The 26,822-nt window shown below is 38.1% G+C and overlaps 5 protein-coding genes across 5 annotated transcripts; 3 read left to right on the forward strand and 2 right to left on the reverse strand.

Annotated features, from left to right (window-relative positions):
* Positions 1-16,144: 16,144 nt before the first annotated feature.
* LOC103961871 (NADH dehydrogenase [ubiquinone] 1 alpha subcomplex subunit 6) lies at positions 16,145-18,377 on the reverse strand. The gene is made up of 2 exons (XM_009374510.3): positions 18,107-18,377; positions 16,145-16,507 (listed from the first exon to the last, which is right to left on the reverse strand). The coding sequence occupies exons 1-2, from the start codon at positions 18,317-18,319 to the stop codon at positions 16,322-16,324; spliced, it is 399 nt and encodes a 132-aa protein (XP_009372785.2). The 5' UTR covers positions 18,320-18,377; the 3' UTR covers positions 16,145-16,321.
* A 1,445-nt stretch (positions 18,378-19,822) lies between these two features.
* On the forward strand, positions 19,823-20,518 carry LOC103961903 (dnaJ protein P58IPK homolog B-like). The gene has a single exon (XM_009374545.2). It carries the CDS (start codon positions 19,823-19,825, stop codon positions 20,516-20,518), a length of 696 nt encoding a protein of 231 aa, XP_009372820.2.
* A 1,777-nt stretch (positions 20,519-22,295) lies between these two features.
* On the forward strand, positions 22,296-22,964 carry LOC103961904 (dnaJ homolog subfamily C member 7 homolog). The gene has a single exon (XM_009374546.2). It carries the CDS (start codon positions 22,296-22,298, stop codon positions 22,962-22,964), a length of 669 nt encoding a protein of 222 aa, XP_009372821.2.
* Positions 22,965-24,473: 1,509 nt separating this feature from the next.
* LOC103961905 (dnaJ homolog subfamily C member 7 homolog) lies at positions 24,474-25,172 on the forward strand. Its single transcript, XM_009374547.2, has one exon. The coding sequence runs from the start codon at positions 24,474-24,476 to the stop codon at positions 25,170-25,172; it is 699 nt and encodes a 232-aa protein (XP_009372822.2).
* A 13-nt stretch (positions 25,173-25,185) lies between these two features.
* Positions 25,186-26,822, reverse strand: LOC103961906 (chitinase 2-like). The gene is made up of 2 exons (XM_009374548.2): positions 26,753-26,822; positions 25,186-26,446 (listed from the first exon to the last, which is right to left on the reverse strand). Exons 1-2 carry the CDS (start codon positions 26,820-26,822, stop codon positions 25,614-25,616), a joined length of 903 nt encoding a protein of 300 aa, XP_009372823.2. The 3' UTR covers positions 25,186-25,613.

The raw sequence follows: 26,822 nt of genomic DNA on the forward strand, positions 1-26,822 counted from the left end.
CTTTATCACAGAACCCACATATATCCTCCGTAAGAACTCATCTATTCTTTAACTTCACTTTCGTTGGCAAAGCATTCATAAACCCACGTCAAACACAAAATTTGATTTTCCCCAGTACCTTTGCACGCCACAGAGCTTTCCAAAGAAATTTTGTCTCCTTATTTAGTGTAGATCCAACCGGTTTATCCCAACCAAGACCATGACATGTTCGTGCCACAAAGTAAGCACTCTTAGTCGTAAATACACCCTTAGGCTCTTTAGTCCAAATCATAAAATCAACTGGATTAAATAAACTCAAAGGGATACTCAAAATCAAATTTGTTTCCTCCTCCATAAACCAATTACAAATTAAATTTGTATTCCAACGCATCCCTTCATTGTCCACCATAAGAGAATGCACGGTAAAGGAAGGGTGCACCCCGGTCGGTCTAGGACTAAGTATTTTATAAAATGTCTCCCTTGGCAACCAATTATCCCTCCAAATCTTTATACATAATTCATCTCCAACCCTCCAATGAGCACCCCCTTGTATAATGATCCTAGAAGCCGCCGCACTTTTCTAGCAATAGGAAGAATTAGAGGAAGTTAAAGCCTGCAGAAAATCTGTTTCAGGATAATACCGGGCTTTAAAAATATGAGCAACTAGAGAGTGAGGATATTGAATCAATCTCCACCCTTGCTTGGCCAGCACCACCATGTTGAAAACATATAAATCTTTGAACACTAGGCCACCCTCACTCTTTGGTTTACGCAATTTTTGCCACTTCACCCAATGAATGCGACACTTACCTGCTTCTCTACCCCACCAAAACTAAGCTACCATTTCCTCACAAAAAGACTTAGGTAGTAAGAATGTCTGCATCGTATATAATGGTATTGCTTGAGCTGCTGTTTTTATGAGTATCTTTACCCGCACTACTCAACAAATAACCCCGCCATCCATTCAGCTTCTTCCAAAGATGGTCTTTAATATATGCAAAAGTCTCATTCTTTGACCGACCCACAAAAACCGGTAAACCAAGATAACGGTCATGATAATCCACCATTTTCCATTCCAAGGCAATCGGCCCGTAACTACACATCCATAACCGTAAGATTTCTACTAAAAGCCACACTGTTTTTGGCAAGATTCACCGCCTATGCGGACACCCGTTCATAAGTTCGTAACAACTCCTTCACCTGTAAGCATTCTTGGAGTGAACTCCTAGCAAAAATAAAACAATCATCCGCAAAAAGGAGATGATTAACACTTGGGGCCCCATTACAAACCCTTACACCTTGAATTCGACCTTATGCTTCCCATGATTCAAATAAAGTCGATAAACCCTCGGCACATAATACAAACAAAAATGGAGACAATGGATCACCTTGACGGATACCCTGTTTAGGATGAACAAGACCTACATGCTCCCTATTTAGCTTGAAAGAATAGGATACAGTAGTAACACACATCATTATCTAGTGAATTCATTCTTCCACAAACTCTAACCTCCTCATCATTTGCTCCAAAAAAATTCATTCTATACGATCATACGCTTTACTAATATCCAATTTCAAAGCCATTGCTCTATTCCACCCATTGTTCTTTCTATGCACATAATGAGCGATCTGTGAAGCTACCAAACAATTATTGGAGATCAAACGGCCTGGAATAAAAGCACTCTGAGAAAACGACACAACATCCAACAATATAACTTTCAACGTATTAGTGAGAACCTTGGAACAAATCTTATAGATCACATTACAAAGACTAATCGGTTGAAGCTGGCTCATTGAAGTATGATCCATTTTCTTCAGAATCAACGTAACATGCGTATAATTAATTTTCCGAAGCACAAGCCCCAAGGAGAGAAGATACTAAACCCCTTCACAAACATCTTGGCCAATAATCTCCCAATGCTTCTAATAGAACCTATGTGATATCCCGTCCCTAAAATTATTATTTTATTTTATTCTTGACGTATTTCGAAAATTTGATTGGAACTAGTTCTTTATTTCTCCAAATTTGAGAAAAACGAAGTGAGGGTTACTTTAGTCATTTCTAATTTTCTCGACCTTTTCAGTCAACTCTTGAATTGGTTAGGTAGAGTTCGATTCCATGAGCGCGTAGGCGTAAACAGATCTTATTTTCGAGTCGAAACGGAAAAGTTAGAGTCGTTTGAAGTTGGTGGCATTTTGGTAATATTACCAAAATGCTATAAATGGGAGGGAAACCTCCAGGAGAGGGAGGGTTTTCAGAAAATGGAAAATGGGTGCTGCCTAACCCGTTTTAGGGAGAATTTGACCCATAAACCCACCAAACTTGACCCATTTGTATCTTTTTCATCCGAGCTCCGTTTTGGATGATCTTGGTGTCCATGGAAAGCTCTTGACGAGCCCTACATCTCTGTGATGTTAGATTTTCCCATTTCTTTTCCATCTTTGCAGTTCAAGGTCGCAAAGTCCACGACTTTTCTGGCGGTTTTATCATTTTTCCGGCGATTCCAGCAACGATTTCCTTCGAGTGAGGTATGAAACTTCATCTACTCTTCATAATCTTTAAGTGGGTATGCTTAGTTTGTGCTTTCGTATTCATTTTAGAGTTGGGTGTTTAGAACCTTAGAAATCCGGTTTTCTCCGGTGAAATTGGACGGTTCCCGGTTAGAATTTATCATCGGCCTAGTTGTGAAAAGTGTTTCCCTTGTTGAGCTCTAGCTACCACGTAAATTTGAGCTCATCTAGTTAATGTTGAAATTAGGGGTTTGTAAACCCTTCATCTTGACTTCCACCGCGTGTGGCGGTGCGTGGGATCGTTCACGAGTGTTGTCTAGGTTTCAAATACCTTCTAGTGACCATGTGAACCTGTGTCTAGCTTGGTTTCCAAAGATTCAATTGTTTGGTGTGGTGATCAATTTGGACCGCCACTTGTTTGTGTGATTGACGACAATTCGACCATTGGATCATAATGAAACTTTAGTATGTTATCCTCGAAGCATAATGTGGACTTTGGGAAGTTATGGATCATAAATCTGATTTGCGGATTGTTGTGGACCCCATCGTTGACCGAGAATTGAATTATGGTCAACATATCTCGAAATGTTCTAAATAATAAAATTAGTACTATGGGAGACTTAAGTGAAGTCTAATGGGCCTACATTGGTTAGAGAGTGACTTGAACATATGTGGTATGGTTGTTATCTTGATTTCTTATATTGGTATCATCTGTGAATTTTACTTGGTCTTATAATGTGATTCTATTGAAATGTGATTATATATATATATATATATATTTATATATATTTAGCCATAGACCTATGTTTATCAAACATGATTTGGCTTGTGTACTGATGATGATCGTGATATGTGAATTGATGTGCATATTCGAAAGGTGGTTGATTTACATAGATGGTATGATATGATGAAATGTGAGTGACTTTAATTTATGTGAATATGAAATGGTTTTATAATCATTTTTCCTATAAATTGTTAATTTTCATATTTAGCCAATGATATTATTATATGAAGTGGGATTTGACGTGCATATTGGAAATATGGTTTGTTTTGTATGATTGGCTTAATTTGATGAAGGTGAGGGCTAGTGGTGGACCGTTAACCCATTGTCATGGGGTTTGTTGTTTTGAAACATGTGTCAATGCTCGTTTCATTATTTCATCTCTTGTTTCGTTGAGCCTTTATAACTTGAGTAACTTGATTCATGTGTCGTTTCATTGATTGGTGGTTATGCAATGTACTCCGCGATTCCGTTGAGTGATGGTCCGGAATCATATCCTGGTTTGGATTCCGTTGAGTGATGGTCCGGAATCCTTCCTACTCCACTTTGCGATTCCGTTAAGTGATGGTCAGGAATCGTATCTTGGTTTGGGTTCCGTTGAGTGATGGTCCGGAATCCCTCTTACTCCGCGATCCCGTTGAGTGATGGTCCGGGATTGTATCCACCTTAGTTCATTGAGTTTAGTTTGAGATGGTTGCAAAGGTGTAGGCTTTGGATGAACAATGTCGCCCTAATTCTACTTTCATTGTGTGTATGTGAATATGGGTGTGAGATGTTATGGTCGTTTGAAATGAACTTTTGGATGTCTGGGTGACTCCCTCGGAGTTTTCAAAAGTTTGGTATTGATTTCCTAAGAAAGATTTATATTCAAGGTTTATAAATTATGATTGATGGCTGGTTTTATTATTGTATCACATGCTTATTTTATTGTCCCTCACCCGAGCCTCTCCGCTTATCTGAGTGCCTGATTTGCCAGTGCACCAATTCCATAATATTGGCATTGACTTTACATATGACAGATCTGGGTAGATTATGAGAAACCGCTTGATATTTTGGTTCCGTTGAGTGGTCCGGAACCTAATGTTGTTGGATTCCGTTGAGTGGTCCGGAATCCTTGCTCTTGTTCATTCCGTAAGGTGATCTTAGAATCCTAAATTCGAGTAGATGGGAATTACCCACAATAGATATTGTGAAAATAAATTAGAATTACCATGTTATTATTCTTAACCCAAATTGGGAATTATGTAGAGTTCTTTAATTAAATTCGTGAAATGATTTGTTATCTCACTGATTAATTAACGTAATTAAATATTAATATTGTACTTCGTGATTCCTTGATATGTTACAAGCTATGTATTGAGATACAATGTTGGAAGTATAGTGATTAGTATGATAAAGTGAAATGTGATTTGACTTGTGTATTGGAAATGGTTGTGACATGTGATTGAAACGCATATTGAATTGCTTGGGAGATGTGAGGTCTAGTAAATGACCGATGACCCATTGTGATGTGGATTTTGCTCAATATTGCTTCGTTTCGTTGAGTTTCGTGAATTGGGTAACTTGAATCATGTCTTGTTCCTTCGAGCCGTTGTTATGCTTCTTGGACTTCCGTTCAATTCGGTTGGGTGGTTTGGAACTGAGTTCTGTTTGGATTCCGTTGAGTGATGGTCCGGAATCCCCTTTGGAGCCTTGGTCCGTTGGGTGGTCCAAAATCCCTTTTTCCAAAGATGTAGTCTTCAACTGAATTGTGTTGCTCTAGCCTTGCGTTTCGACTTGTTGTATGTGTTATTGATGATGTGATGGTTGACATTATTGATTGATGTGATTATGGAATGACGTTGGATATGAGTGGGGTTATCATGAGTATTTTAGTTGATTAATATTTCTAGAGAATAATGTGTACTTTGTTAATTCTTAACTATGTTACACACTATGAAATGCGATTTTATGTGGAAAACGTGATGAATTATGTGATGGTTGAAGTGGAAATGTTAATCGTCATGTGGGATTGTTATGTTGGATACCATGGTTATTGTTATGACTAGACTTGTTGATAAATGTGGCTAGAGAATGGTATTGTACATCGTTGGTTCTTTGAAATGATATATGTTGTGAATTGCGGTATCATGTTGTGACATAATGGCCTATATATTGATGGAGGGGAAATCATGATTTTCAGGTGGGTTGTTATGTAACCCTGAGTCTAGTATTTTCATGCTTGTCAAGTTCTATTAATTGATTGAAAAATGTTATACCTTTCGACTTAATCGGACTGTGTTATATGTCAATTATTGTGCATGACAAACTACGAATGGCTTGATCCCTGTCTAGGGTACGTAGGCAGTCTAACAGGGAGGTTAGATGCAGCCATAAAGCATACGAAAATAACTATGTGATTCGATTATTGGTTGTGCTTGCCCATATCCCGGAGGTGGGGTATGATAGATACAGAATTTCAGTAACGACACGTGTCAATTCTGAACGTATGTCAAGATTGGGGCGTGACAACCTAGGTGACATACCATCAGGTTCTGGGGCCTTAGTTGGATGCATTTGGAAAAGTGCCGACTTAATTTCCTCGTTCGAAACCTGCCGAAGAAGTTCTTGGTTCATCTCTGCCAAAACCTTGGGATTGACAACCTTCAAGATTTTCGTCGCATCCACTTCACCTTGAACTCGAATAATTTTGTAAAATACTCGACAATAACGTTCTCCATACCAAGCTTATCTTCATGCCATACTCTAGCTTCATTAAACAGGCCATGTAACCCGTTTCTCCGTTGTCTCTGATTTGCCTTCTGATGGAAATACTTAGTATTTTGATCACCAAGTTGTAACCAATTTTCCTTGAACCGTTGATGACGGAAAGCTTCTTCTTGTGCCAAAAGAGAATGCAACCTGGTATAGAGCTCATGGTGTTGGGCTATGGTTGTCTCCGTGAATGGCTGACCTAATAATGAATTCAATTTATCCTCCGTCTCAGAAATTTCTCCTGGGATGGAATGTTTCGTGGCTTTAGCCCAGTTAGCCAATTGAATACGTGTTGCTGTAATTTTTTTCGTGACAGAAAACATAGGTGAACCTTGAAATTCCATCTCCCACCCGTGCTTAACTGCAGTCCCACAACCCTCCTTTACGACCCAACCTTCTTCATAGCGAAAGGTTTTTTTAAAACCACCTCTTCTCTTAAGAATCCAATCCACCAATATCGATATATAATCAGACGGTGTGGGCTTTAAATGGGTAACTTTGTAACATGAAAACAAATCCACCCAAGTCTGCATAGCTAACACTCTATCCAGCCGAACTTTGATTCCACCACCCCTAGTTGTTACCCAACTAAGCTTATTTCCTACAAACCCCAAATCTTGAAGTTGGCAACTAGTAATGGCGTCACGAAAACCCTCCATTTGGCGTTCACTACGAATATCACCTCCTTCTTGCTCCTCCACCCGCAAAACCTAGTCAAAATCCCTCATGCAGGCAAACTAGAATCATCCTTTAGTCGCCAAAGTAAACTCCAAGATTTATGTATGTCCCCCTCAGTGGGATAACCATAAAAGAAAGTAACTCTCCAGTGAATCTCATCACCCACCCCTCCTACCTCCAAATCAATATGATTAGAAGAATAGGATCGTAACGAAAGATTAGCTTCCGTCTTCCACATAGCACATAAACCTCTTGACCTTCCTAAACTAGGAACTGCAAACATAACATCAAACCGTAACTGTGATTTTAAGCTCTCCATATGCTCCTTCGACTTTTAGTTTCGCACAAAAAAATCACCATGGGATCTTTACAGAGAACAAGTCTCTTAAGTGCCCGAATTGCCCAGAGGTTCCCAAGCCCCCCGCAATTCCAGCTTATACAACTCATTGGGCTCAGCGGGGCTGAACTCCGTCAGCCTCTATCGCTGTAGAACTCATCGAAACTAAAAAAGCACGTCTCTTGGAAGCAGGTAAATCCCACACCTTCTGTTTCTCTCGCATACCTTTTTTACCAAGCTTCGGGGGTATAAAGGAATTCCGTTGGGACTTCCTATTTTTCTTCCGTCTAATCCCATTGCCATTTGCAATCTGCTTAATAATTTTAACAAATAGAGTTCATAATCTTCATGTACGGCAATTCTTTAACCAATTGGCATGTTTGGTAGAGAATGATAAGTGATAACCTTCTATTTTTTGTACCATTGAGTGAGAGATCTTAGATTTGATTATCCTCAAATGTGAATTTAAATTACATTATTGCAAACTCATTGTGATGCTAAGTCTACTCTTTTCTCTTTCCGTAGATAATATCGTTTTTTCAAAATCCAAAAAGCACATGTTAAGTGCATTCATCAGAGATAAAATCTTATGCACCTAAAATAAGTATTGCCTCCCTGTGGCCTTAATTATTATTTGATACAAATAAGGTTTATGACAAAAAAAATTAATAAGTATTAAATTTATAAACATGTGCCATTCAATTACTTGAGCCACAGGAAGGCTGCACCCATTTTAAGTGCATAAAATTTGATCTCCACCCATGAGTCATGTTACTCATTGCTTAGTATTGAAGTTGGTCCAACAGGTTACCAAAAGAAATGTGCTTACGTTTGAATAATTGCAATCTCTAGACGTCTGCTTTTGTGAAAAAATAAAATAAATAAATAAATAAAATAAAATTAAAAAATGGAAAATCGTGTATTGTTGAATGTTGAGTGGTTTGACATTTTCTGTGGCTTTGTTTGGTTGCCTTTGCCTAAAAATCGTGTCAGCTTCAATACTGCTAAATCTCACTTACAACGCACCTGTCAGTCACGTGAGCTCAAATCCTTTGCTTCTACTCCCCCACTAGTTGAGCTGAGCTCAAGTTGCACTATTTACTCACGTGGCCTTTAGTATGTAAAGACTGTTTTAAAAGTAGAATTTTCTATAAATTTTTTGTCACTTGAACTCATATTATTAGCATAATGTTTGATAATGTTGGCACATGAATTAAAGTTATTACTGTAACAGAGAGTCCATGAAGAGCCACACTTTAAAAGAGTCTTCCTAATATTTCTCTAGCATGTATGTAGGGGTCATATATCAAATCTACTTCTTTGATCAAAAAGTTATTTATAGTAACCTTGTGGTTATGTTTTTAAGAGTCTCATTAGTGGTTATTCACTGTTATATTTGATATTAAGAATGAAGATTAAAATTATATTTACGCATTATTTATGACATATATCAAGTTCAATAGTGAGTGGTTAAAACAACATTTATATACGTTCATTTTTAAAGGAAAAATAAGTCAAGCAGATACGAACCCCTTACCTAGTGTTTAGAATTTGTAAAACTTAGGCTCTGTGTTGTTACCGTCCTGCAAAACCCTTTTTTTTTGGGTAGATACAAATACAGGTGGGAACTAAATTGTTTTGTGGAAAAAAAAAAAAGGTACAAAACCCTTTTTTTTTTGGGTAGATACAAATACAGGTGGGAATCAAATTGATGTTTCCTTCTTTTTTCAAGAATAGTTTTCAAAATAACAGAAAATAAAAGGTACATTATAACATAGAGTTAGAGTTTTAAACAAAAATAAAATAAAATCATGCATGCCACGATTGGCGCCACCACCATTACCACCTTAACATTCTCCAGCGCTGTCACCCACGCCACCATGGCTACCACTACCTCCACTGTCTCACCACCATCTTTGACGTGACACCACCCTCACAGCTACTATTGCCGCCGCCGCCACCACCACCATATTATACACTACCATCACCTCCCCTTCCAATCACCATGGCCACCACCACCTCCACCGTTTCACCATTGTGACCATCACCACCACTGCCATTAGCCACCACCATTGCTACCACAACCACATTCTCCACTGCCATCACTCTCGCTATGACCACCACCACCTCCATCGCTCCATCACAATCATTATGGCCACCTGTTAATCACAATTTCCGCAACTATACCTCACAACCATTGTTAACACAATTACTTTCTACTCTGCTATTGTCACCACTATATATATTTCTCACCACTACTAGCACCACTAAACAAAAATTAAGATTGATTTTAGAAATATTCCCAAATTTGGCTTGATTTCGAAATATATATTTTTTAAACTTAAATCATTATTACCCAAAAAAAAAAAAATTGTTTATCACACGATCTTGAAATACTTTTAACTCATAAAAGACAAGTCATGTGATTTACATAAGAAATCCTTACAATGGTAATCTATGTGTGATTTATTTAAGGGAATTTTCATGAAAAGGGTTTGGATTAAGTTTATTTTAATAAAAAATCATGTTATAAGTTTATTTAATTAAAAAGACTTAAATTTTAATAAAAAGGACAAAAAAATTTAAATTTTAATGAAAATGACATAATTTTAAGGGTAAATATCAGTTTACTACCCTTATGTTTCATGGTTTTCAACATTTAGTACATCAAGTTTTTTTCGTCCCAAAGTCATACCTAAAGTGTAAATTTTGGGACAGTCTCATACATCCGTTAGTCAAACTGTTAAGTCTCCCGTTAACTGATAATGTGGCGTTCATGTGGATAATGATTGGGTGCCACGTGAAATTTTTTTTTCTTCTTCTTCAGAGGTTCCAAAAAAAAAAAAAAATTCCTGCCCAAATTTTTTTGAAAAAAAAGTTCAAATTAAATAGGAAAAAAACCACAACTTTCTATTCCAAATCTGCAAATTTAATTCCAAACAAACTTTGAATTCTAAATTTGCAAATTCATCATTTAAACTACCAACTACCAACAAAGTTCAATTGTCAACAACTTTCAATTCACAACAAAGTTCAATATACACCCTCCAATTCACACAAAAGTATCAAAAGACCACAACTTTAACAACTAATGGGTCAAGGTGTTCTTCCAAAAACCAAAATAAGAGTACCAAAAACACCAAAGATCTGTCCAAAACACTAAAGATCTATCGGAAAGTTGTTTCCAAAAAAACTAAGGGCATATTCAACTACAATAAAATGAACCCTTAAACAACCTAAAGCATTAAAGCAGCATCATGGAACATTCCTCCTCTTTTTTAACCTCTTGCAGTAGACTTTAAAGTGGTTTGAGAGGCTTGAGTTGGCTGAGATGAAGGTTGTGGAGCTTCCTGAGTGCATGGTTGTGATGACTGAGAGGGTTGTGATGCCTTAGATGTTGAGGCCTAAGTAATGAACCTATATAGCATTAGCACTGACAGATACTACACTTCACAAATAACAAATTCACTTAAGAAATGAAAAATCAACAAAAAAAAAAATCAAAATTATACCTCATTTTTCTTGCGTTTTCTTCCTTTTCTAGTAGTTGTAGGAGGATGAATGGTTGGGCATTTGGCCTTGTTGTGTCTCGAGGCCTTGTAAACACTACACTTCACACTTTTTTGCCCTCTTTTGCTTAACTTGAATTCATTTTCGTCACCCTCCCTATATTTTCTCTTTTTTGGTCTTCCAGGCTGCCTTTTAAAAGTTGGAGGAATAATGCATTTGTTTTCAGATGGCTTGTAAAATTTCATTCCTTGGATGGGTTGAATCGAGTTTTCGTAAGCTTCAAAGTACTTCTCCTTCTTATACCAAGAGGAAACAAATTCCTCAAGCTGTTTCCTTGCATAATAGATGGCTGAGCAACCATGTATGCAAGGAAAGCCTATCAAATCCCATCTTCTGCATGAGCAAGTGCACCTATTCAAATCCACCACAAATATATTGCCTCTGCCTTCATCCACTTCAAATTTTTCTCCTCCAGACCATGTAGCTATAGTGTGTGGGCTTTTCAGTTTGTACTGCTCCAACTTCTTCTGGATTTTTGGGCAGATAACTCCTTTATCCTTCCTCATTGCATCTCTTCCCAACCATATCCTTTTCATCAATAAAACTATTATAGTTTCCAACATGGTAATAATAGGCTTGTCCCTAGACCTTAGGATAAAAGAATTGAAGCTTTTACATAGGTTGTTTAAGATAATGTCACACTGAGCGTGTGTCTCAAAGTGTGACTACTCCAATGCAAGGCCAGTCTCTTCACCAACCATTTATAAGCTTCGAAATTCAGCCTATTCACCTCAGCTATACTCTCTCCAAAATCAGTGATGGTTGTTGCCTTGGCAGCATTCTATAAGGCATCATTTAATCCCTTCCTTTTAAACCGATCTGCCTTGTAGTTGGTGCATAAGTGCTTAACACATAACCGATGATTACAATTAGGCAACACCTTCTCAAAAGCTGGTATTAAACCTTTTTGTTTGTCAGAAATGAATGTCCAAGTACGCTGGTTCACAATTCCTAAATCAGCAGCTAGGAGTTCTAGAAACCAAACTCAGCTGTCCTTGTTCTCGAGCTCTACTATGGCATATGCAATAACCCAAGTTTGGTTATTTGCATCCATTCCCACTACACATATTAATTGGCCTTTGAACATTCCCTTCAAGTGAAAACCATCCAACCCTACAAGCTGCCTACATCCATTTTTAAATCCATTTTTGCAAGCCCCCAAACAAATATAAATCCTCTGAAATATCACATGAGCATCATCATAAGGCATCACCTTCATTTGAATTGTACTACCCGGGTTTGTCCTCTTAAACTCATCACAGTACTCCCATAACTTTTTGTATTGATCCACGTTACTCCCCTCAAGGATTTTCAAACATTGTGCTCTCACTCTATAGGCTGTCTTGAGGTGGATCTTAACCATTCTTTCCTCATTCACTATCTTCATAAATGTAGTGATGGGCATGCTTGGGTTGAGTCTGAACTTGTCCACATACCTCGTCACAAGCCATGCCACTTTGCAGTTAGGATTTTCCCTCCAAATCCTCGGACATTCATGTTTTCCAACATAGGCTTTCACTTGCATTGAATCTTCATTGTACATCCTAGAAGCATACAATCTCCATGGACAGTTTTTCTCACACCTTGCACTAATCTTCCATTTCTCATTCATTTTTAGCTTAATAGAAGGTGCAACATGCTTAATGGAGTGAGACCACACTGGCTTTCTCAACTGTGCAACATCTTTGAACTTCAATCCATTTTCAAACTTTGGATCATCCATATCGGCTTCTTCATTGAACTCAGGATACATGATCTTCTCATCACATTCTGAACCTGAATAGTCAACACTATGTAGGTCATCTGAGTCTTGTCTCTCATCATCAAGGGTAACATCTTCTACATCCCTTGCATCAATAACTTCTTTTGGATGTTGGTTCCCAACCCTTTCACCCCTTTCAGCATCTCCATTGACACTTTCTACAACCGTATCATCTACTACACGACGATCATCATCTTCCAAACTGAAGTCACTGTCCATAAACTCACTATTTGTAGTGTCATCCTCTGCATTTACTGCCACAAACAATGCATATTTGTTAAAAACCTAAACTTTGCAAAAATAATTGAATACTGAAATTAAAATTGCAAAAATAAATGTTTCAAAAAGTTTACCTTCATTAGCTTCTACTTCGGTCCCTTCATTAACTTCTTCAACTTCTTCAACTTCGTGACTTTCTTCAGTTACATCACCTTCATCATCTTCATCACCTTTATTATCAGCATTGAGATGACCATCTTCAACCTCATCTCCATTTCCTTGTCATCCATCAATTGCTTCAGCCTTATCTCCATCTTTTAAGTGATCAGCACCCCCTTTTGCTCTACCCTTCTTCAGCTTTGATCCACTTCCCTTTGTAATCGAAATCGCCACCCTTGATTCCTCAATATCTTCTATCATGACACCTTTTTTTAATATGCCACTCTCATCTAGATTCATCAAAAACTTATGTTTCAGGGTAGCTTGCTTTGGACTTAGATGTTCTAGGTACATTTCTATTTCCCTAGTCCCTGGAACATACTTGCACATTTCACCCACATCTTGGTCCCGTTCAATAAGCCTTAATCCTTGTGTGTAAGACATCCCAGGAATCCTATAGTGATACAATATAAACCCATCATATCCTAACTCCTTAACCATTTCATCAATCTCGAAAAAAACATGAAGTCTTTGTCTATGTAATCAAACCAAGCCTCAAATCTTCCCATAAATGCATTTTTAGACCACTTCTCACTGTGGTTAATTTTAAGGCTAAATAATTCAGGCATGCCTGCAAAGTCAAGGAAAAAGGTTTTAAAACCCAAAAAGTTAACCCAAAACACTAGTAGGACCATGAGGAAAAAAGTGAAAACAAACTATGGGGACCATGAATACAGGGTTTTTAAAAGGCTGCAATTGGGACCATGAATGAAGACAAAACCACATGCACATTGAAAATAATTAACAATGCAGAAACCCACTACAAAACACAATTCCAGAAACCATAGAAAACAAAATGGGATTGGAACTCACAAATCCCTAATCCCTAAAATTCAAAATTGAAAAATCGGAAAACCTAAACCTATATTATCTACACTTTGAAAAAGGTAGGTTACTTACAATAAACTGGTGTTTCAGCTACTTCAATCCACCTTTTTACCCAACGTATCGCTAGCGATGGCTTCACGACAACCTTACCCAGAAACGGTGCCCCTTATTTGATGTGCAAATGTGTGCGCAACGTACAATAGCGTGCGAGGTGGAGCGACGGCGAGGTCGAGTAACGGTGCGTTAGTAGGGTTTCAGACGAAGATGGGGGATCATGATTTTTGGGGGAGTGAAAAGTGGTTTTCACTTTTAACTGTTCCCCGTCTCTAAATTTTGAATTTTGAATTTTTTTTTTAATTTTTAACTAAACCCCTTCTCTGAAGAGGAAAAAAAAATTCACGTGGACCCCTTAATGACACGTGGTGTCTAGTCATTGTCCATATGGGCACCACGTCATCAGTTAACGAGAGACTTAACGTTTGATTAACGGATGTATGAGACTGTCCCAAAATTTACACTTTAGATATGACTCTGGGACAAAAAAAAACTTGATGTATTAAATGTTGAAAACCACGAAACATGAGGGTAGTAAAGTGATATTAAAAAAAATCTGACACGCGAACCCACGCATCCTCACACAAACTGTTTATGAAACTTTCTACACTGTTCATAAAACTACTACACTGTTTATGAAATCAGGACACTGTTTATGAAATCAGGACACTGTTTATGAAACTTAGGACAATGTTTATGAAACTTACTACACTGTTTATGAAAACTTACAACACTGTTTATGAAAATTACTATACTGTTTATGAAACTTAACGGTACTACATTCTTCTCTCTCTTCCTGAATTTTCTTGGCACATTCTCACCTTCCAAACAAATTTTCTTCTTCTAATTTTCTTCGACACTCATCAAATTTTCTTGTATCTCTTCAATTTTTTAGCTTTCTACGCCAATTACTTAATTTTCTTCTATTGTCCACCCATCTGCGGCTGCCTCTTCTCCTCCACCAAATGCAAATGTTATGCCCTACAAACACAACACTAACTGCACTATCAAATTAAAGTAAATACTTCAGTGCCTGTAAATTGACATAATTATTCATTTTCCGTTAAAAATTCACTAACACGAAAAAGCATTCGAACCCAACGACTTGACAATTCAAACTTCACCATGTCAACCCAGAAAACACAAAGAAACATCCATTGACCTCCTTTAGAATCAACCCAGCTATCTGCTGCAACGCTTTCTTAGCATCACTACTCGAATCATCACTATCCCTTGAGCTTATTATAATCACACGTTCCTCGTGTCTTTGCAAAAAAAGCAACAAAATCGATCGAAAAACCCAACCGACAAAACCCTAACAAAACAAAACCGAGAGTGTTACACACAACAATGAGGTCGGCAATTTTGATATTGGCCTTGGTCTCTTCACGAATCTTCTAGATTCGGCACCCCTCCTTTCCTATTACTTTTCTGATCTGCCAAGAAAGGATTTTCTTCAACCTCCTCACCAATCTCAGAACTTCTGCGTAGATTTTCAATGCTTTCTCCATTTCTCAATTGCCGACCCACTGATCAGTGTTAGGTATTTTTTTTTTCCTCTCTTGTCTTTATCATTAAATAAAGTTAGTAGGTGATTTTTGGTTAAAACTCAACGTTTTGAAGTCATTTTCATTAATTTTCTTTTTGTTTAATTAACAGATTAGCAAACTCATATCATTTTATGTTGTTTGTAAAGCGATTAAGAAAACTGTCCATAAAATAAAGTTAAGGAAAACTGGCTGTGTAATTTTATGTTGATTTTAAAACGATTAAGACAAAAACAGTATCCAATTCCTACAACTCTAGCTCATTGGCCAAAAATGAAAATCATTTCACATGTATGTTATATTTAGAAATGTTCTCTAGTCACTTAGCAACCAAAAAATGTATGTTCACTCAAACCCTTGATGCCAAATTCAAAAGTGCTTGACCAAATGAGTGGGACTCTCAAACCCAACTAAACCATGAATCCTTGATCACTAGGTGACCAGAAAAACGATACTCTCAAATTCAATTCAAGGACATTGTATATAAATGTTTGGCTGGAAACAATGAACAAACCTCCCCAGAAATGAGGCACGCAGAAAAGATTATAAACTCAGGGAAAGACATTCAAAAGAACCTCACAGCATTATCTCCCCTCTTTTTTTTTTCTCTTCCCTTCTATTTGAAGGGTCACGTCTACATCTTATATTAATTTTTTTTTATAGAGCGAGGCCACTTAATACTATAGTCTAGTAGTATTCCTCTTTACTTGTAAGTGAGAAATCTTAGGTTCGATTCTCACCAAAGACGAATTTGAACCACCTTATTGCTAGCCCATTGTGAGGCTAACAAAAAATTATAGAGAGAGAGACATAATAGAAAGTATGAGAGGAGGGAAGGGAAAGGGAGGGGAGAGAATTCCACTCCAGAGCCTACAATGCTCATCCAACGACATTACTACACCTCGTTTCTTAATTTTTCAAAACCTTAATTACTTCATAAACGGCAGCAATTCAGTTATTACCCAGTGACCTTAACAGTCTATATCCAACAGAAACATACAAAAACCTTGTCAAGTACACCTTTATTTATGAAGCCCTGAAAGCAAAGTCTCACCAGAGCACATCCAGAGAGCAGCGGAGATTCAAAAATAATTGCTCTTATAAAATTCTTTAAGAAAAGCAGAGGTCCCCTGATCTTTGGTGCCCGAATCCTGCACAAGCCCTTGCTGACCAACGACGTACTGGCCAATGATGTGGTGTCGCTGCTTTGCATGCTCGGTGATGTTATTTAACTCTTCCATTGCCTTGAAGAGCAGCATATCGATGACCTGTATTTCAATACCATCCACCAAAAAAAACAAAAAAAAAAAGTTTATAAGCCACAAATCACAAGAGCATGAAGCACTTTAGCAGCAGGTATGGATAGTAAGAAAAATCCTGGTTCTTAGTGCCAACAAAAATACAACTAACTCAAATGTAGAAACTCTTTCAACTCAATAGTTATGCATATTACTAAACAGGAATCATGTCAAAGTGCATTACATTAATAATTTATTTGATTTTGTTGTCTCAATAAAGCTTTATGTTCAGCCTGATACAATGATTCAAGGACCCAGTAGCGTGAAAGTTCCTATACTTCCTTCCAGGCAGAATTAGATTTCCCAGAAAACTTGAGCAAAACACACAACCATAATCCAGAAACATATAGAGACAACCCAGGTGAAGGTTGCTAGACAGAGACAAAACAACACAAGAATGATATAGGAATAGCTGACAACATATCTCTAAATATACACATGATTTATCTTGAAATTTACTGAAACCTAATTACGTATGTATACTACGTGTGTGTGTAAGCCCAGTCAAATGTGACTGTTCTAGGCAGGGTGGGCCACGCACCTTCAAATGATGTTGGTCCTGTGGATCATAATGGACTTGCCTTTGGCTTCTGAGCACGCTGGAACCGCATGAGTTCCAAGAGAGCATTTTCAAAGTCCTGGAGAGGAATACATTGGGGCCTAACCTTATTCCTGACTCAGTTAGTTGGGTACTACATAATTAGAATCCATTGTCTGCGCTTTACCCACAAATTCCTGCTATATTACGACATATCACATAAACTGAATGCCACTAACAAAGGATGAATCCTCACCTAGACTTTTACTAGAATGTGGCACTAATACCAGAGTCCATATACCATACTGAATCCTCAAAAGAAATCTACCCATTACATGTTTTTAGTTATCCCCACAAAATCAAAATTTAAGCTGTTAGGACATAGGAAAACAAATATTCATAGCACAACTCTCCCTTGTTTAGTATGTAAGATAAAATTGCATCTTCTAATGTCCTCAATATGCGGCCTCTATTACCACTATAGAGCCCAAAAAGGTGAAACTTAAAACGAATGTGAAAGCTTTTGCAAAGGTTCGAGCTTGCATCGTCTATTGTCCTCAATGTGTGCCCTCCACTACCACTATGCAGCCCAAAAAGGTGAAACTTAATATAAAGGTTGAAACTTAATATGAACGTGAAAGTTTCGCAGTGGTTTGAGCTTTCATCTTCTGCTCCGATATAATGCTAAGATTTTCCAACCAACCATTATTTCTCAAAAGCTCAACTACAAAAATGAAACGAAAAAGAAAAGTGTTTCTGGGTGAAAATTTCGAAACCAAGTAAAAATGCAGCATCTAATATCATTCCCATTTGCCGCGATCCTCCTTCTACCCAAATTCACGTCAGTACTTGGCAGAAAATCCAATAGCACATACGAGATTGGACAACTTAATTGTATAAAAAAAAACCCTAAGTCTCGTGGGCAAATATGAAATTCCAGACATTTTACTCGTTGTTCGAAATTTCAGATGATTAAAACAGCAGCGTATCATATAATTTGAAGAAAGAGAGATAGAGAGGGAGAAGGGGACCTTAGGGTTAGTGACGTTGGCGTTCTTGCGGATCTCGGAGGCGACGACGGTGCGGAGGTGAGAGGGCGTAACGACGTCGTCGAGGTTGTAGATTTCCATGATGGTGGGGATGGATCTGCAGGCGGCCCTGAAGAAGTCGAAGACTCGGTGCCGGGCTTCTTCCAGAGAGGCCGAGTTCGGTGGCACCTTCACGGCCCGCTGAATAAACGACATTTCTTCCTCCGAAAACTCAAAACTCGACTCACTGAGTTCTTCTGCCTCGCTCTACTCTATTCGCCCTGATGGCATTCGGTTTCCCTGGTCTATTGGGAAAGGTTATCGATGTGGATGTGGTGACCACGAGCCCAACGGTGCCGTTTCGGCTGCTTTTTATTTTGGGGCTTTGGGTTTGCTAGCCCAGTTACAAACCAACCAACAGAAAATTTATTAAAGTTCAAGGTCCCTTGCTCAACCAACAGAAAATTTATGGTAACGAGATCAACTATTTAGATTAATTTTTATATATTATATGACGTGGTTATTGATGATTGGATTATTACTTAAATGATGATGTAAAGAGACTTTTGAATTGCGAGGTACCATTACGAGCACAATATATACGATTGTTATTTCGTGAAATAACTCGAATTTCATATCATTCACTTGCTCTGATTGGACAGAAAGCCTTCCTTTACTACAAGCGACTGGAGATCAGATTGTTACCATAGAAATGAATGACTATAGGCACGGAACTGGCATTTACCCTTTCTTTGCCTCACTAGCTGACTTGCCTCCGCTTTTTTCTCAAACTCTAAGAGCGGATTTTAAGGTGCTTATTTCATATTGGTGACACATCACATGGTTTCTAAATTGAAGTAGAATTCTCCTCTCAAATCCCCTGTCTTTCACTCCTCTCACACTTTTCTCTTTGTCTTTCTCTCTATAAAAAGGTCAACACAAAATATTGACGTAATTTAATTGTGAATGTTCAAATAGGAGGAGAGGGAAAGGAAGGGGAATTTACAGGGGAATTTACAGGGGAAAGAATCCCACCCCTCGCAAATATGGTTTTAAAAAATTAGTTTACCTAACATTACTCTTATGAACAATATCTAAAGGGTAATGCTAGGGACAACAAATTTCTGAACCAAATTTTGTAAATCAAATGATGTGGATAGATGATTGAATTATTACTTAAGTGCTAACTAACGTGCTTATTTACTATTGATGACACATCATTCTAAAAATTTAATTTCCTAGCATTATAGATATGGCAATGGATGTGTTGCACATCGAGGAGTAATAAACCACCATATACAATCAGAATTTTGAGCATGCCCATAAATAGCTGGGGCATGAACAACAAACTTTGCGCTTCTCTAAAAACACGGGTAAGATTAATATAAATCATAACTGAAACGTGGGTTTATCATAGATATTTTACATGATGTTATACAAATTGATGGTGATATTATCTGTTATTCTTTTGCAATTACATATAATGTTTAGCAGAAACCTTTTTGTAATTGGTTTAATTATCTTCTGTTAATCCTTGTTTCCCAAGGAATTATTAAAAAGGACCTAAATAATCTACCAGCTGTACATAAGGGTTTTCACTAGCCTAAGTTACGCGTACAAAAGTTGTGTTAGATATCTCCCAACTGGCAAGAAGACATACCTCCTCAGTTCCTAATTTCCTTCACCACTCTCTCATCTCTCTCTCGATATATCTACACCATGGCTTCTATTTCAAAGTTGAAGAGCTGTAAGATGGCCATCGGCCGCAGCAGAATCGCCAGCAACTCCATCCCTCAACCCTTGTGTCCTGATCACATCACCAACCTCGCGCGTATGGCGGCAGTCAAGGCTCGAGACGCTGCAGAAGCATATTTCACGCTCGGTAACTTCGAATATGCAATCATGCAAGCCAAGGCAGCAAAAGAGTTCGATCCAGATTTGCATGCTATGGACAACTACATAGCTGCATACCAAGTTCATTCTGCCGTGTCACACAAGCAAAACTGGTACCGTGTTCTCGGCATCGAAAACCCTACAGTTGCCGACTCAGAAACCATCAAGAAACAATACAAGAGATTGGCACTTGCCTTGCACCCCGACAAGAATGCATCAACAGCGGCCGAGGGTGCTTTCAAGCATGTTAAGGCGGCATGGGACGTTCTCTCTAACCCTGCTAAAAGAGAAGCTTACGACAAGTCTTTGAAGCGACAGTTTCAAGCAGCTCACGGTTCCAATAAGCGTAGAGCTAGTGAGTGCAAACCCCCGCAGTCGAAGAGGTCTAATACCTTCCCTCGCAAAAGGTCTAGCCCTAGCGGTGATGGGAGCTGCTACAAGAGAACCATTAAGATTATTAGAAAATCAAATCCAGGCCAAAAGGCAACTGTGATGATGGTATCCGTATGCCGAATGGCTTAATGTGTTCCTCGCTTTGTTTACCTCCTTGAAATTTGGAGTGCTTACTATGTTGTATGTATTTGTATTTCAATACATCGTTCCCTGATTTACACTTTTATATTTTCTCTATAGCTAGTTATTTTGTATATTTTTCTGTTTATATTTTCAGAACCATGTTGAAAGGGATAGAAAATGGGGCTTCGTATAGCTTGTCGAACGGGGTTTCTTACGGTAGAACACAGAACAGAAAGCATGTGCTTTCAATGTAGTTTCTCCATCGATTTATATGGTAGCCAAATTTGTATAATCTTGTCAATAAACAAGGTAGTACATGGGAACGACAGAGATCAAATCGGGGTTAATATGTAATAATGATAAGCGTTCTTTTATAAACAACAATTCATCCAAATTTAAAGCAACCAAAAGAAAAATTCACAACCAGAATACTTTACTTACAAAACAAAGCCACAACGAAAAACATTTTATCCATTAAAGTAGCAGAAAATGTCGCTTGCGAGTGCATGCGGGTTGGTAGTATATTATCTCTACTAATTAATAAAACACTCATTATCAACCAAAACTTCATGAAATTATCAGTAATTAATTAAAACAGAACATAAATAAGAAATATGGAGCATAAATGTAATTTCACACAATCAAATTTTGTTTTTTTTTTTCAAAGTCTCACCTACATGTAATCCTAACATATTTCTAATTATAAAAAAATAAAATAAAAACTTCTCACTCCCACGTTCTCTATCACTCCCTTTCTCTCTCCTTCAATTTCAAAAACAAAGATAAAAAATTTTCTCACACACTTTGTGTGCCCATATGCTAGTACTATTTAATTTTACTCCCAATCTTGTGGGATTGTAACGATTTGAATGAAAAATGGGCTGGGGTTCATTTAGGTGCTCGTGTACCGAAAAATTGAAGGTGTGTTCAGTAGCAAACCACCAAAATTCCCCCATTTATTTGGTGCCTACATGTCAAATTATGTTGATATTTTTTGTGTTGCATGACCAAATGTCCACCCCGCAGCCAAACACGTGAAGATCACACGAACGCTCAAAAAATCGACTCATACCTTATTTTGGGGCTCCAAAACTTCGAACTCACCCTATATTCATAACCAAAAGCTTGTTTTCCATTATGAAAGCGTCTGAATTAGTGAGATTTTACTTATTGTGAAAATAAGTAAAAATTAAGGTATATATCGTAATTGTTTTATCTAGAAATGCAAGCGGTGGTAAGGATTGCACCAGGGTTTAGTTACTGCAAATCCAACTCATGTACAACGGCCAAACTTAGTCAATCGAGTTCAAATGAAGTTTCTCATCTTGGAACTTAGCAGGAACCTTGTTGAGTTATTGCTATACTACTAGGAATTATTTTCATATGTTATTTGGAGTTGTTGCTAATTTCTTTAATTTTTCAACTAGGAAAATACATGACCTATACGGTATATAACTCTGACATTATCAGCAAAAAACAGAAGAGAAAAAATATAGATTTGGGCCTTTGATAAATTATTAGAAATCCAATTTTAACAAAAATATATCTGAATTTGGTAAGTTGAGTCGGTTACTAATTTCAATTACGAATAGGAATTGAACTTTCTGCCCAAGTACCCTTTTTCTAGGGTTTTAACGCGTTTCTTAAGTTGCAAGCAAAGTTTGCGTCATATATATATATCCAACCTGCAAGAATACCATCTTAGCTTCTACGTCCGTCACTACTCTCTCTCTCTCGATATATCTACACCATGGTTTCTATTTCAAAGTTGAAAAGCAGTAAGATGGCCATCTGCCGCAGCAGAATCCCCAGCAACTCCATTCCTCAACCCTTGTGTCCTGATCAAATCATCAACCTCGCGCGTATGGCGGCGGTCAAGGCTCGAGACGCTGCAGAAGCATATTTCACGCTCGGTAACTTCGAATATGCAATCATGCAAGCCAAGGCAGCAAAAGAGTTCGATCCGGATTTACATGCTATGGAAAACTACGGAGCTGCATACCAAGTTCATTCTGCCGTGTCACACAAGCAAAACTGGTACCTTGTTCTCGGCATCGAAAACCCTACAGTTGCTGACTCAGAAACCATCAAGAAACAATACAAGAGATTGGCACTTGCCTTGCACCCCGACAAGAATGCATCAGTAGCGGCCGAGGGTGCTTTCAAGCATGTTAAGGCGGCATGGGACGTTCTCTCTAACCCTGCTAAAAGAGAAGCTTACGACAAGTCTTTGAAGCGACAGCAACAGTTTCAAGCGGCTCATGGTTCCAATAAGCGCAGAGCTAGTAAGTGCAAACCACCGCAGTCGAAGAGGTCTAATACCTTCCCTTGCAAAAGGTCTAGCCCTAGCGGTGATGGGAGCTTCTACAAGAAAACCATTAAGATTATTAGAAAATCAAATCCAGGCCAAAAGGCAACTGTGATGATGGTATCCGTATGCCGAGTGGCTTAATGTGTTCCTCGCTTTGTAATTACCTTGCCTCCTTGAAATTTTGGAGTGCTTACTTTTATTCAATACAAGTTGAATAATCATTTTGGATCCCTTATCCCACTTTTATATTTTCTGATTCTGAAAGTAGTCTCCGCAGTCCGCACCAATCTGTGGCTGCCGATGTTGGATAATCTTCTTAATATAGAGGGTAACACATAGGAATGAAAAGAGAACAAATAGGTTTAATATTAAGAATGAGAACCTTTCTTTTATTAGCAAAATACATACAAACTAATGCAAAAAAAAAAAAAAAAAAAAAAAAAAAAAAAAAAGAAAATGCAACTAGAACATACTTAACTCGCGAAACAAGTCACGATGCAAAAATAATCTGTACTATATTGGCTCTTGCACGCTTGAGAGCGCATGCGAGGAGGCTAAGTATATTGTAATCATGCACTTAGACTAGTTAGTACTACTGGTAGTGTTGAGCAAGAAAGCTTGTGATTTTCTCTCATAGTAAAAGTTGCTTTTCAAAAGCGTCAGCTGAGAAGATAACAACCCCGTTGATTTTCAAATCCATTTGTCTGCAACAGTGTCAAAGCATCAAAAAAGGCATCCCCTTGACTTCCTCTTCCATCTACTTCATAGGATTGTAAGGATTTGAACAAAAATGGGCTGGGGTTCATTTAGGTGCTCGTTCACTGAAAAATTGAAGGTGAGTTCAGTAGCAAACCACAAAAATTCGCCTATTAATTATTTGGCGCCTACATGTCAAATTATGTTGATATTGTTTGTGTTGGATGACCAAATGTCCCACCCGCAGCCAAAGTGGTGAAGATCACACGAACGCTCAAAAATTCGAGTCATACCTTATTTTGGGGGCTTCAAAACTTCGAACTCACCCTATATTCGTAACCAAAAGCTTGTTTTACTTATTGTGAAAATAAGTACAATTAAGGTATATTGCATAAGGGTATTAGCAAGAAATGCAGGCGGTTGCACCAGGGTTTAGTTACTGCAAATCCAACTTATGTGTGGCCAAACTTAGCCAATCGAGTTCAAATAAAGTTTCTCACCTTGGAACAGGGCAGGAACCTTGTTGAGTTATTACTATACTACTAGGAATTATTTTTATATGGTATTTGGAGTTGTTGCTAAGTGGACCATCTATTAATTTCTTTAGTTTTTTGAACTAGGAACATATATATGACCTATACAGTAATATAACTCTACATTATCAGCAAATAAAGGAGAAAAAAAAAATAGATTTGGGCCTTTGATATAGACAGTACTAGAAATCCAATTTGAACAAAAATATTTATGAATTTGGTCAGTTGAGTCGGTTACTAATTTTAATTACAAATAGGAATGGAACTTCCTGCCCAAGTACCCTTTTTCTAGGGTTTTAACGCGTTTCTTAAGTTGCAAGCAACGTTTGCATCATATATATATCCAACCTGCAAGAATTCTATCTTTGTTTCTACTTCCTTCAGTACTCTCACTCTCTCTCTCTCTCGATATATCTACACCATGGCTTCTATCTCAAAGTTGAAGAGCAGTAAGATGGCCATCAGCCGCAGCAGAATCCCCAGCAACTCCATCCCTCAACCCTTGTGTCCTGATCACATCACCAACCTCGCACATATGGCTGCAGTAAAGGCCCGACAGGCTGCAGAAGCATATTTCACGCTCGGTAACTTCAAATATGCAATCATGCAAGCCAAGGCAGTAAAAGAGTTTGATCCAGATTTGTCTGGTATGGACAACTACATGACTGCATACCAAATGCATTCTGCCGTGTCACCACACAAGCAAAACTGGTACCGTGTTCTTGGCATCGAAAACCCTACAGTTGCCGACTCCGAAACCATCAAGAAACAATACAAGAGATTGGCACTTGCCTTGCACCCCGACAAGAATGCATCAATAGTAGCCGAGGGTGCTTTCAAGCATGTTAAGGCAGCGTTGGACGTTCTCTCTAACCCTGCTAAAAGAGAGGCTTACAACAAGTCTTTGAAGCGACAGCTTCAAGCGGCTCATGGTTCCAATAAGCGCAGAGCTAGTGAGTGCAAACCACCGCAGTCTGAGAGGTCTAATACCTTCCCTCGCAAAAGGTCTAGCCCTAGCGGTGATGGGAGCTGCTACAAGAAAACAATTAAGATTATTAGAAAATCAAATCCAGGACAAAAGGTAACTGTGATGATGGTATCCGTATGCCGAGTGGCTTAATGTGTTCCTCGCTTTGTAATTACTTTGCCTCCTTGAAATTTTGGAGTGCTTACTTTTTATTCAATATAATTTTGTTGAATTAATCATTTTGGATCTCTTACATTGTTCCCTTATCCCGCTTTTATATTTTCTGATTCTGAAAGTAGTTTCTGCAGCAATCTGTGACTGCCGATCGATGTTGGATAATCTTCTTAACGTACGGGGTAACACATGGGAAGGAAAGAGATCAAATAGGGTTAATATATTAAGAATGATAACCTTTCTTTTATTAGCAAAATACATACAAACTAATGCAAAAAAAAAAAAAAAAAAAAAAAAAGCAACTAGAACATACATAACTCGCAAAACAAGTCACGATGAACAAATAATCTATACTATATATGGCTCTTGCACGCGTGAGAGCGCATGCGAGGAGGCTAAGTATATTGTAACGCACATAGACTAGTTAGTACTACTGGTAGAGTTGAGCAAGAAAGCTTGTGATTTTCTTTCATAGTGAAAGTTGTTTTTCAAAGAAGCATCAGCGGAGAAGATCATGACCCCATTAATTTCAAATCCATTTGTCTGCAACAGTGTCAAAGCATCAAAAAAGGCATCCCCTTGAATTCCTCTTCCATCTACTTCATAGGCGGGCAACAACTTTTCCTTGCCAAATTGCGCGGCTCGAATCTTAAAGGCTTGCAGATATCCCTTCGGGGTAGTAACTTTGTCGGTGTAGAACTGGTGGTTGACATAGTCTATAACATCTGCATAGTCATCAAAAAGCTGAACATACGGCGCAGCTGTACTATAAAACGGTGCAATACTAGCAACGGAAATGAGCCCTTTCTTTTTCAAGCCGGTGATGAGCTCGCCGATGCAAAAAGCAAAAGAACTTGAATTACCCCGCTTTGGGAATTTTTCGTAGTCTATGTCAATGCCATCAAGTTGGTAAGTGGTAATTATGGAACCGAGAGACGAGACAGCGTTAGATACCCATTTTTTGGGGTTTGTCGGATTGTACCAGTGAAGGACTTTATCACCTAAGCTCCAACCTGAGAGGCTTGCCATGACTTTCACATTAGGGTTTTTTTTCTTGATGGCTGCAACAGATTGTGGGGTTAATGTAGATTGCCAATATGGTGAGAATATCCCATTTTGTTGTTTGCCTGATGAGTCTGCATCAATCGCAAACCCGAGTATGAAATGGAAGTCGATCTCATTGTCAATCGGTACGGAGTCAAATGTTATGGGAACTCCGGTGGCTCCAATGTACTCCATCATCAACTTCCCGTCTGAATCATGCATAGATAACTAATTAATGGTTTGCTCAGAAAACAAAAGATTGGACATATGTTAATTAGCATCTACTTATAAACGGTGAAAGCAAATAATTTTGACACGGATTGATGATACTAATATCGTTTGCATATAATACAATTGTCCCATATCAGAAAGACTAATGAGTGAGCTTCCCCTAAGCATACTCAAGTTCAATTCTCCCTCCCCGTAATTTATATTGGTTTAGAGTATCGCTCAAATAAAAGGAACAGTAAACGTTTTATGTGATAAAAATTGTGAAAATAGTGCTGCATATATACCACAAAATTGCTGAAACATGAGGACAACTGATGCCACATAAAGGAGAGAGAGTTGAAGTACTTGAGCCAT

Source organism: the organism of the source record quoted next, unplaced genomic scaffold (assembly GCF_019419815.1).
Source record: "Pyrus x bretschneideri cultivar Hongxiangsu unplaced genomic scaffold, Pyrus_bretschneideri_v1 Contig52, whole genome shotgun sequence".
In the NCBI taxonomy this organism is placed as follows: domain Eukaryota; kingdom Viridiplantae; phylum Streptophyta; class Magnoliopsida; order Rosales; family Rosaceae; genus Pyrus; species Pyrus x bretschneideri.